At 50.8% G+C, this 12,826-nt stretch overlaps 1 protein-coding gene across 6 annotated transcripts in view; it reads right to left on the bottom strand.

Moving 5' to 3' along the window:
• PLXNC1 (plexin C1) overlaps positions 1–12,826 on the bottom strand; it is a 331,134-nt gene that overhangs the window by 26,060 nt on the left and 292,248 nt on the right. For all 6 annotated transcript variants that reach the window (XM_084957525.1, XM_084957524.1, XM_021092758.2 and 3 more), the window contains one exon: positions 1,245–1,422. In XM_084957525.1, coding sequence (XP_084813651.1) covers positions 1,245–1,422 — 178 coding nt within the window. The remainder of the gene's footprint in view (positions 1–1,244; positions 1,423–12,826) is intronic.

A 12,826-nucleotide genomic window follows, 5' to 3' on the forward strand; every position in this document is an offset into this window, starting at 1 on the left:
TTGAAGTGCCCAAGAGTCCATCCCACAAGGGCAGCAGAAGAGAGGTGGAGGAGAGGTGCCTTAGTGGCCCGGCTGTCTTTAAAGCCAGGTCTTGGCGCTGCGACCTATTTGCCTGGTTTCCCCGGAATCTGCCAGCCCCGCCCCCCGGCTTCTCTCAATGGCCTTTTAGCGGGAGGCCTGCCTTGCAGGGCCGGGTGGGAGGACTTGAACTGCCTGCTTAGTCGAGGCTACGAGTGTACACGGAGGAGAGAGGACCCTTGTTACGCGTCTGTCACGGCTGCGACTTCCCCCCTTTCCCCTGTCGCATTAGCTGCCATAAAATCCCACGACAGTCTCCGGGGAGGGCTGCGTGGAGTCGGCTTGAAAATGTTGATGAACATTTGAGTGACATGGAGCCCTGTTAGCTGGCTCACGCACATGCTCGCCTTTGCCGTGCACCAGGAGAGCCCGAAAATGAATTCAGAGCAGATGCTGCTTTGTGGTGGGGGAGCATGGAGACGACACTTAATGCAGGATGCGATGAGCAGCAAGGAAGATGACCTTTCTAGCTGCTGAAGTTAACACCCAGAGTCTGAGCCACCCACTAATGACACACTCAGTATCACAACAAACAAATCAAACGCCAATGTGAAATGCAACACATGCAGAGGGCCTCAGGTTGACACCTCTCTGTACTTCCTGATGCAAGGTGAAGTCATTCCGTCTCAGGGTTAGCAATCTCATGAATCTGATTTACAAACATTATTTATATTTATAGTTATACAGCATCTTTGAAAGATCCTGCTTCTCGGAGTTCCCGTCGTGGCGCAGCGGAAACAGATCCGACTAGGAACCATGAGGTTGCGGGTTCGATCCTTAAGCTCAGTGGCTTAAGGATCCAGTGTTGCCCTGAGCTGTAGTGTGGGTTGCAGATGCGGCTCGGATCTGGCATTGCTGTGGCTCTGGCTTAGGCCGGCGGTTACAGCTCCGATTAGACCCCCTAGCCTGGGAACCTCCATGTGCCACGGGAGCGGCCCTTAAAAAAAAAACCCAAAACACAAAGATCCTGCTTCTTAGGAAGAGTCACCATACTAGTGGGCGAACAATGTGGCCTCCTGGCCCGAAGATGTAGCCTCTGGGGACAACCCAGGCTAGTAAGCGTCACCAAACAGAGCTCACACACGCTGGGACAGGGACGGAGGGGAGGCGGCAAGGAGGCCCATCAGGGGATTGGGACAAAAGAGTTCCCGTATTGCCTTACTCACCAAGACCAATTTCATTCAGCTGAAGTCCATAAGGAGAGCCATTTTTGCTTAGGAATGCTTGGAAAATCTTTTCTTTGGCTTGACCTATGGTATCACAATCAAGAACATTGACTGAAATATTCCGACAGACATCTGCGCTCTCGTTTTCTGGGATTTTTTCAAAGGTGACAGTTAATGCCTGCAAGAATACAAACAGGTTTCCAAGTCTATTAGATAATTGCCATCTGAAAGGCATTCGTAAAAGACACAAGCCGTGGCAAGTCCTGCTAATACCTCTGACCGTGCACTAGCAAACACCACCTATCGCATTATACTGCTTTCATCTTTTTTCCATAATCCATTCTTTGCAGGGATAATGGAAAGGAAAACGGAAAGTTAAAACTCTCATTGCAGAGCAAGCATTGAAGAAATGCATCTGAGAGTCAACTGTAGGTACACATACATGTGAAAATAGAGATTTCTAATTTCATCCTCAAAACAAAACACCCACACTGGAAAGGTCCCACGGTACACAAGGGCGGACCGGTGATTATCTTTTTTATTAAGAGGAGCACATTGTCCTCGAAGCCACGTTCCAGGTGACAGGAAAGGTTAAAAGGTCTCCCTATTGATCAGGCCAAAGAGGTCACTTTGTAATACGCTGCAGTAATTACGATGCCGCGTGTCTCCCGTCCACTTTCAACATCGCCAGTCGGCCAGTTTCCCCAGCTCTCATTAAAGCCCCGAGATCCCCACCCTGTCCTATTATTCTTGCATTAACTACTTCACCTTTCAGGGCCTTTACTTGGGATTTTGTCCATTAACATTCTCCCACTGCAGCCAAACCTCAGAATTAGCCTAATGGGGGAAGTAGGGCCTTTGCGAAAGTGTGAAAATGCAGAACTAGGGAATCTTTCAAAATGAATTTAAAAGCAATTTCAGGTTTATGTTGCCTAAGAATAAACAGATCTAGAGCAACAAAGCCATGTCCTAGGGGTCCTAGGGAACCGATTCAGGGCAGGGCCAAGAGTTTTTGCAACTAGCAAAATAAACGTTTGGATTCTAAGGCACCCCGGCAGTTAGGGAGTTGGAGGGACCTGGGCATGGTGTGCAATACACTGTTGTGTTGTGGGTTTGAGTCTGGCTATGCTGAGAGAAGCCTGAATGATTAACGGATGGAAATGTTTTTCAAAAACGAAAACACAAATAGTGTGGAAAATGGGGATCCTTGGAGTGACCTTGACTGGAAAGTGGACAGAAGAACAGGACCAGCCCTCCGGTGTGTGAGCGAGATTTCCCAAGATGATGCAGGTCAAAGGCGTGACACAGGGCCAGGCGGCTGGGACAGGCTTGCGGAGGATGACGACATTACGGCGTGAATGTCATTAGTTCATGAAACTGATCATGTTCATACGGTTGGTATGAGGAGGCCTTCTCATGGCAATAGAAGCTCGGTCGGCGGCGGTGAGCAGCTAGGACCCTGCCTCGTGCTCAGTGTCTCTATCGGAGCAAAGAGCAAGCTGCCAGCAAAACAGTGGGGCTGGGCACCCGCTCTGGGGTCAGACTGCTGGGTTCAACCTCAGCCCAACACGAACTAGCTGCATAACCTCTCTGTATCTCAGACGTCTCACCTTGGAAGTGGGAACAAGAGCCACTGCCCTCTTGGGGTTCCCGCGATGATGAACTGGATTAAGCCAGTGGCACTTGGAACCGTGTCTGACTTGGGAGGTAGGACCTAAGGACCCCAGCCATGGAGAAGGGGCTCCTGGAACTCGGGGTGGGGGGGGTGTCCAGAGGCACGTATTCTTTTCACCGCCTTTACATCTGGCCCCTCCAGTCCTGTTTACGGTGAGGCAAGAGCAAACCGCAGTGCGGTCCTAACCGAGGGGCTCAGTCTCCCCGCGAGCGGAGTCTGGAGCCCGAGGTTAAGGTGATCTCATGCTGGCCCAAGAGCCTTTCCTCTTCCTGGACCAGGCACCTGCCGGGCCGGGACGGAGAATGCCTCCCCGCTTGCAAAACCCCACATGCGCGGCAGGTGTTTAAAGGATGGACGTGGAGAAGGAACTACAGCGGCCAAGCTTCACACCAGAGTCTTCTCTTCAGCTCCCTGTTTAGGGACATTTAGTGGCACCTTGCCACATGCGTTTCAAGACATGCTTCTTTTCATCTTCCCAACATCTGGGGAAGGAGGTGTCATAGTCTTATCCCCCCCCTTTTTTTTTTTGGCTTTTTAGGGCCACATTCATAGTATATGGAGGTTCCCAGGCTAAGGGTTGAATCAGGAGCTGCAGCCACCGGCCTACACCTCAGCCACAGCAACTCAGGATCCCAGCCATGTCTGCGACCTACACCACAGCCCACGGGAACACCGGATCCTTCATCCACTGGGCGAGGCCAGGGATCGAACCTGCGTCCTCATAGATACTAGTCAGATGCGTTTCCTCTGCGCCATGACAGGAACTCCTCTTATCCCGATTTCTGAGTGAAGAAACGGAGACACAGAGGAGCCGAGCTGCCCCAGGTACACGGCTTGTAAGTGGAGGGCCCGGGGTGGCCCGGTGAACCACTGAGCTTCGGCCTCTCCCAGCCTGGCCCTCCCTCCTCTTCCTTGTCCCACCAGAGCCCAGGAACCCTCCAGACACCAGCAACTGTCTTAGCTCGGGCCACCATCGCAGTCCTAAGCTAGATTCCCTGCACGAGCGGGGTTCCTGGAGGGGCTGGAGGGCTAAGTGCCGGTCCTGCCCGCTGCGGTCTGGGGAGACGCACCCGGGTCTCCCCATATTTCTCTGCTGCCTGGTCTCCCCACCAGCAGGAGTGGCAGCAGGCAAGCTACTGCACAGGACCTCCAAAGATAAGGATGGATAAGTCAGGGCTCGTGCCATCCCGGCTGCTTTAATAGTTTTATAGGTATTTGTGAAATGCCATTCTGAGATTACCTACAGGGCACTATTGTCTTCAACAAAAACACCTCTTTACAGGCAATAAATGTTCCTCTTAAAAACACAACCAAAAGGAAAAAAAAAAAATCCTTAACTGGATGTAAAATCATGTAAATCTGCCACTGCCTCCACAGCGAGATGGGTGGAAAAAAGGTAAAATGGCATTTTCTAGAGTCCACAGGGAATTCAGAGAGTAAATTCAGACACAAATTGATTTGTGTTCATTTTTTACGCCGCTAATGCTTTGTGCTCAAGCAGCAGGTGCTGAACCGGTACGTGTAGTCAGGAGTCTCCAGGCAGGCCCTGGCTCTTAACCCGATCCCCAGGCTCGGCAAGCTCACGCTGGGCCTCTGTTCCCCATCAGGGAAGACCCCCCGCACCCCAAGGAAGCACCATGTCCCCCTCCAAACCCACGAAACCAGCGTCCGCCCTGTGCCCGTCTCCGTGTAAGTGCCGGGCGGAGGAGGGACACTCGGGCCGGCTTTGCTCTCAGATGGTTCACGATACACCTGGGCAACCAAAGCAGCCCCCTTGAAACAATATTCGGCCGCCAGGTGCAACTCTGTCACCCTCAGTAAGTGTTCAGAGACTTGGAGCAGGGAGGACAGACAGGGGGCCGAGGGCCGTGGACGCTGGCGGCACACCCCCAGGATCATGCCCTCGTGCCGCTCCCTCCTGCGGGCACGTGGGCAAGTCCTCTGACGTCTCTGAGCTGCAAGACCCTCTTTGCTCCTCTCTCAAAAGAGTGACGGGGTCACCAACTCATGACAGGTAGTAACAGAAAATTAAGGCGTACTTCCCGTAGGCCAAGGCTTCGCGTAAACGATGTGTATTAGGATATATAAACTAACCCCGAAACGACCCTATGACAGATTTCCTATTATTCCTATTCTGCAGATGGGAACCTGGGGTCCAGAGAGGTGAAGTAAATTGTACAGGATCACCCAGCAAGGAAAGGGCAGAAGCAGGCACTTGAGCTCGCTGTTCTGAAACATTTGATGAGGCTGCCTTTGCAAACAGGAAACTGTTTTATAAACTAAGCACAGTTCAGATCTATGGGGTGGTGATTCATTTTCAAGACCCACACAAGGCTCAAGTGCTTTAAAATGCACCCTGGTCTCTTCCCCAGAAATCTGCCCTCTGTTAAGAGGGACTGCTCTGTGCTCTGTCTGTGAAAGCGTCAGCAAAGCTGGGGCAACAGATATGGTTGCTGTCCAATCAGCAGCCATCTCTCTCTCTCTCTCTCTTTTTTTTTTTTTTGCCACACCCATGATATCTTGAATTTTCCTGGCCAGGGATCACGTCTGAGCCGCAGCTGCGACCTATGCCACGGCAACGGCAACCCCGGATCCTTAACCCACTGCGCCACAGAGGCAACTCCATCTCTCTTCCTTCTTTGTGAGAAGCCGGCATCAGCAGCCGCGGGCCCAGCTGAGGCCAGGAACCATGACAGCTGGCAACTCTCTTCTCCATCACCAGGGGCTACTCATGTGATCCAGCCCTACCCAGGGAGACACAGAGGGGCAGGATTTCTACAAAAGAGGAAGGCAGTGCTTAGAGCTGTGGCAGCTTCTCTGACTTGGACAAAGCGTCAGGAGGCGCTTGGAGACGGGGAGCCAGAGCCCCGACGGCGGAGTCCATGGGCCTGCCTTGGGGCCGCTTTCCTCCACATCTCCTGCTCTGGGATGCAAGTCCATGCTCTTATGACTTCAGGCACCATGAGTCACCTTTTCTCTGACTTACATCTGCATGCACCCAACCTGCCAGAGCTCACTTTGCTGAGGCGGAGGTAAAGTCATTCGTTGACACCCACCCACTCAACACCTACTGTGTACAGGGCATTGCAGACGCTACAAAATAGAATCTGGCACTGATCCGGCCTGGGAAGCATTTGAAGCCTGGTACAACAACTGTACAACACAGACAACATATTCCTGTGTCAGGTAGAAAATCGTAGGTATAGAGGGACTGCCTTAGAGGTTCAGAGATAATTCCTTCTGGTTTGGAGAAGGGTTTGCAAAGGCAGAGAAACCAAGGAAGGCTGCACGGAGGAGGAGGTATGTGAATTGGGTCTGGAGAGGAGCTGCACGTGCAATGGTCCAGGAGGAGGTCTCTGGACCACGGAGGTCCTTGGCTTCCGTTCTAATGAGACTGATGGGCAGTGAGCTTCAGTCTTTCACTCAGGCTACTAGGTCAGGAAATCAAGATAAAGAATCCCACTTCCTTTGGGTAGCATGGAGGGCGGAGGACGTGATGAAGCATGCTCGCCTTTCCAAAACCACCAACGGCCATGTCCTGTACTATTTTTAGAAACAAAAGCTGAAGGAGAGAATACAGCTACAGCCAGCATGTACTGAACACCTACCACGTGCTGCGCCTGCTCTGCTAAGTCACCTAGCCCTCCTAACTGCTGACTCCCTCTGCGCTACGATCCGCATCATTTAACAGGTGAAGACGCCGAGACCCAGAGAGGTTCAGGACTGTGTCCACGACGCAGAGCTGGCGGGGCGCATCCTTAGGGTCACACTCGGAACTGCAGAGCCCAGAGGCCCGCGAAGGCATCGGTTTCCGAAAGGCAGTCCCAGCCCGCCTGAGGCTCACAGTAAACGCTAGCAGAGCAGGCAGGTTGGACCAAGTCGAGGCAGCTGGAGCTCCTCACCGGGCTTGGCCTGGAACCCTAGGGAACCCACGCAGTCTGGAGCACCCTGGGGATCAGGCCCCACAGACAGGCATTTTTATCGAGCTCAAGTTCACCCAGAATAAAGATGGCCTTGCCCAGCCTCTGCTGTGGCAGGGTATGGCCATGTGATTAGGTTCAGGTCAACGAGATGTAGCAGATGTGTTAAGTAGCAGCCTCTGGGGAACTTCCTTAAAAGACAGCTGGTGACACCCTCTGTCACCTTTTCTAAAGCTCAGCAGATGTCCTGCTGCCTGGGATGTGGAAGAAGGCTGATGGGCAGGCAAACCCCTTAGGGCAGGAGGTGACCTTAGGGCAGGCAGAGAGGAACCCGGCTCTGTGGGGCATCCCAGCGGAGGTTCCCACCACTGCTGGCCTGCCCTTCCCAGAACTTCACGTGGGAGAGAGAGAAACTTCTTAAGCTACGGTTATCTTGGGTCAGAAGGAAGAGAGGTTCCAGGACCAATGCCTGTTACCAAGAAGGGTTCTTAGAAGGCAAAGCTACCTGGAAGGCACCTGACCCAAACCCAGAGAAAGGAACAGGCTGGAAGGACCTGGAACTACCGGGCCCTTTAGGTAGTTTGCTGGGCAGGTTTGTCACTGTGCTCTCCTGTTCACGTCTGTCCAGCGGGATGCTGTCTGCTCCAGGGGTTGTGGGTGACATTTTCAACAGTCACATAAGCTTTTTTTTTGTCTTTTTGCTATTTCTTGGGCCGCTCCCGAGGCATATGGAGGTTCCCAGGCTAGGGGTCCAATAGGAGCTGTAGCCACCGGCCTACGCCAGAGCCACAGCAACGCGGGATCCGAGCCACGTCTGCAACCTACACCACAGCTCACGGCAACGCCGGATCGTTAACACTGAGCAAGGGCAGGGACCGAACCCGCAACCTCATGGTTCCTAGTCGGATTCGTTAACCACTGCGCCACGACGGGAACTCCCACATAAGCTTTTAATGACAATGGATGCAGCTAATCAACTCCCCCACATCACCCATCATCAATCAATAACTAATCAAACAGAATGGTGAGGGGACAGTTGCTGCTTAGTAGACCTTACCGCTGACAAGAAAAACAGCCCGGACGAGAAAGCTGCTATGCGTCAATCTTGAGCACCTACCCTGTGGCATGATGTCCAGTCATCATAGAGATATTATTTCCTGACCTCATAACAAACGTACACGATTTAGGGCTTATCATCACCTGTTTAAAGATGAGGAAACAGGTTTAGGGAGGTTGAGTGACGTGCCCAAGGTCACACAGCCAGTTCGTGAGGATCTGAGCCTAGAGTCCTGGTCAAGACGGTCAGACTCCAAACCCCATCCCCAGCCCCGCTGAGCAACAGGGCACCTTGACATATGACCACACTCCTGCTCCACCAGCAGCTTTGCGCATCCACCTTCACAAAACGTGGTGGTTTCAGCAACGGAGAAGGCAGAAAAAACAGGCTGCAGAGGGCTGGGAGGAGGCATCGAAAGCAGGGGAAGAGGGATTTTCCCATATTTCCCCACTCTTCGGCGGGGAAAGGAATGATGCAGCTACCTCGTTAACTCTTCAGCCATACCCTTGGCTACCAACGGGAGGGAGTGGCTACCAAGGGGAGGGAATTGGCTACCAAGGCGAGGGATGTCGCTGCATTCTTTCTCTAATACCTAGAAACCAATTTTAAAGGAATTTATTACAAGCCCGCAACTTTATCATAAAAAGTCTTAGGCCAATAATTGCTTTCATTAAATAAAACCTATAAAATATCTTTCTAATTTCATTTCAGAGCCCAGTGAAGGTCCAAAGAATAGTCTGGTTCTTACACTAAACTGAATTAGTGGAAAAACCACTCCCAGTTCAGTCCAAGCAGCAAGAGCCTAAGGCTAGAAGTCCAAGTCTCAGGAGTTCCTGTGGGGGCTCAGTGGGGTAAGAACCCACCACAGAGTCCGTGAGGATGCAGGTTCGATTCCTGGCCTCACTCAGTGGGTTAAAGATCTGGTGCTACCGTGAGCTGTGCTGTAGGTCACAGATACCACTCGGATCTGGCGTTGCTGTGGTTGTGGCGTAGGCCTCAGCTGTAGCTCCGAATTGAGCCCTAGCCCAGGAACTTCCATATGCCGCAGGTACGACCATAAAAGAAAAGGAAAAAAAAAAGGAAGTGTAAGTCTCAGAAAAGCATCGGATCGGAGGTTTTTCTCAAGCTGGAGTCAAGGCCCCTGTAACGCTGCTCTGGCTGCACCCCCCACCCCCCACGTCCCCTCTATTCTTTTCTCCATCAGAGACTGAGAGCTCAGTGAGGCCTGGGTCAAGGGACTTGACCCCCTGACAGACTAATGAGGGAGGAAGGCCGTTTCCCTTTGGAAGAACAAAATTAAGTTAATGGAGAGACTGTCCTTAAATTTAAGTTTCTCTCCCAAGTTTTTCTACACGTGCCAGGATTTACTAACACTTGTTCACGCAAAAGTCAAGTGAGACAGTCTGTCTGATTTAGCGCAAAATGATTGACTTCCGTGTTTTAGGTTGAATATGAGTGTTTCACAGCTTCCTGATTGTTGGCACAGGGCCCGTGAGTCTCAGCGTTACGGATCGTGGTGGGGCTTTTCCACTGCTGTGTCCCTAGAAGGCGAGCCAACAGGCCAAGGGCTTGGGGGTTAGTGGGAAGGTGGATCCTCGTTTGTTTTTCTCTATTATGGCAAGCACTGAAGAGCGGCAAGTTTTCTGTGAAAGGCCGACAGTAAACATTTAAGACTTTGAGGCCCATACAGTCTCTACTGCAACTATTCAGCTCTGCTGTGGGAGCAGGAAGACAGCCCTGGAGGCAGCGGATCAATGGGCATGGCTGTGTGCCAATAAAACTTTATTTATAACAACAGGCAGCAGGGCCACATTTGGCCCATGGGTTGTAGTTTGCCGATCCCCGCTCTAGGTAACAGTAACGTCGAATGCAATGCTGGCTTTGGTAAGGCCAGGAAAATCAAAGCCAGAACCCGCCTTTATCCACACAAAGATGCGCTGTAAAAGTTACCATCCTCTGAGAGGTACAGCTATGAAGAAGAATCCTTAGTGAGGAAGGCACAGAGTGGCATTTGAGCCATAAAGAAGAAAATTAACTCCTTTTGGACTTCGGGAGCTAAATTATTTTCTAATCCCAAGATTACGGGTGTGAGAAGAAAACGTACGAAGAGGAAAGTCATTTAAAGCGCTCGTTTAAGGTTAATTTTTCATTTTCCGCTGCCTGCCATCAACTAGGATGACTAACCTAAAGTGATTATTTAAAAAAAAAAAAAAAAAAACCGTTTCGCTTCTTTGACCAGAAAGCTCAGAACAGTAACGATGGAGCCTGTAATGGTTTCGGTCTTATTGCAAGTCATAATGGAAATGATTTGCACGCTGGTGGAGAGAAAAGGGAAAGAAGAAGAAGAAAAAAAGAAAGCTCAAGACTTGTTAATTAACTTTCCTGTTTCTCCACAAATGCTACGAGTATTAAAAACAAGATTGCTGAAGTGCAGACATCAGGCTGAAATGAACAAGGGGATGTAATTGAGGTAACCGGAGAATCACTTACTGGGGACAGTGGGTCGGTTAATTATGGGGAGAGTGGCTCTTCCGCGAGGACACACTGAAGGGAGCAGGAGGATCGGGGGAGCGGTGGGGGGAGCCACGGTGTTGAAGGGAAAAGCGGTCGAGGAGAATCTCCTGCTAGGTTCAGGGAGGGCTCTGGCGTAGATGACGTATTTTATGAAGCACGACTGCCCCCAATACGGTAACGAGTAGGGGACATAGGCTGGGGCGGGCTGGCATAAACTTTCAATGAATCATAGCAGAGGCAATCCGATTTCTGTGTTTTTTAAGATTTTTCTAATAATCTTAAAGACTGTCTCAGAGATAAGAGGACGAGGGCAATAATATGTTTGTCACAACTCTGTTTCCCAGGGCGCCAAGATGCTATCTCTCGGCTACAGCAGACTGGCAGCCTCATTTCCTGGGTTTAAGAGTTCAAAACACCATTGCTGGCTTAACTTTGATTATAAGTCACACTTCTCTCGCGAATTCAGCACACTGGCCACGAGTGATTAGGTTTTCTCGTCTCCTCCTGAAAGGGAAGCAAATGTCCCTTCTCCCACGGGGCGCCCTTTCCCGGAACTGAGATCCTCAACCTTCACTTGCTCTTCTGAAGTTTCAGGCGAGCTGCTCCAAAATCGCTCTCTAGACACACAGCCGGCACCCACGGGGGGGCCCAGATGCCCCAGCCACAAAATCAAACGTGCCAAAAAATTTGCAAAGGGGGAAAACCTGCAGAGTAATGGGACTTGTTCCTCTTCTGGCTGCCAGCTCTCAAGCGCTGGGCATGAGAGGAAGACAGGAGTCCTGCGTGTGCGTGTGCGTGCGTGCGTGTGCATGTGCGTGCGCGTGCATGTGCATGTGCGTGCACACAAACGCTCCTCTGGTGCTGCCATCCGGGACCCTGAGAAGGTTGTGGCAGTCTGCCTCACTGAACAGCAGCCTGCAATGCCTGCTGGAGAAGGATGGCTTCTTCTGGTCCTGGAGGAAGTGACGGCATGTTCAGAAAGGCAGAGCCATGTTCCACCCAGGATGCAGCAAACAAAGAATGACTTCTTGGAACCCATACGTTAGTCCAACGATTTCGCATACAAGCAATTGGCAGGATGCCTCATGGTCTAGAAAACACCCCACACCTCGGGGAGAACGCATCCTAATCTTAGAGGTGTGAAACCCTGATTTTAGGTTGTCAGATGAGGTGTTGTGTTTGTGAGCATTTAACCAAACAGGACTTTGGCGGCCTCTTTTTAAAGGTGGCCCTGCCATGGCACCGAGGCTCTATCATTTCTCATTGCTCATGTGGCTGCTCTTGTTTTTTGTTTTTTCTCTTTCCTCCTTGAAAAAAATTTACACACACACATATTCACATGCACACTCAAAAAACTGAGTTTGTTCACCATGCCTCGGTTTTCAATTACATAAACCACCAGAAGCAAATTCAGAAAATCAAGATTTTGAACCACTGGGTACACATGTATGGGGAAGGGGGGTAAAGTGGGAAAAATGGGGTGAAAGGAGAGAAAGGGAGACATTTTAAAATACGATGGTGAAGGCTGAGGGGACTTGCCGGAAAGGAAACGAAAAACCTTAAATTTTTTATATTGCCCTTCTGCTAACCTTTTGTCACACAAGCAACAGACCAGAGCAGGCTTCTCTGGAGCTTCTAGCATAACGATCCACCATGAAAGACGTGTTGGGACGAGTGCAATAAAAGGCATTAAAAATCCGTTTGAAAGGCAAGGGCCCTAGAAACAAGCGCCCCACCCCTTCTCCCGGCTCCACGCTATCTCCTGGCAAATTCCTACTCTGAAAAGGAAGATTTATGTGGATTTCTGAGAGCATAATTTCCCATCAACCTTTTCCCCAGGGGCTACAAAGGAAAAAAAGAATCTGAGCGTCGACACAAATTTCTGCAACATCAAGAAACATTTTGATGATGAGTTGAGCATTAACAAATCAGAAACACATGGTCTTAATTGACTGTGAAATAAATAACATTTCAAAATGAAAGGGGGGAGAAGTGTTCAGATGTAAAGCCTTAGAAAGGACTCAAACCTCCGAGTTGCTCCAGGCGGCTGATGTCGTTCTCCACTCCCAGCCCCAGCTTCTCCTCTCCTTCCTGTCCGGGTTCAGGGTTTCATGAAAGTGAAACGCTGCTGGATTCCCCTGACCTACATTCACTTGCAAACACGCCTCGTTGGGAACCTGTGGCGCTCCTAAAATGTTTCCGAGTAAAATCAAGGGCGTCTTCGGCATTAGGACCAAGGCCCTGGCTTGGAGGACAAACCCTGCATCCGTGAAAGGGGAGTCAAGAGGCCCAGATGCACGTTCATCTTTTGTTCTCCAAGGTATCAGGGGGTGCTTCCTGCGGGATGCACTTGAGAATTACCTGGAGCAGTGAAAACCTCTATCTGAACCTGGGCTCCACCCTCAGATGGTCGGAT

This window comes from Sus scrofa, chromosome 5, assembly GCF_054392235.1.
Source record: "Sus scrofa isolate SSC_HxYL_T2T_F1_AM1 chromosome 5, Sscrofa_HxYL_maternal_Yorkshire_Landrace_v2.0, whole genome shotgun sequence".
In the NCBI taxonomy this organism is placed as follows: Eukaryota; Metazoa; Chordata; class Mammalia; order Artiodactyla; family Suidae; genus Sus; species Sus scrofa.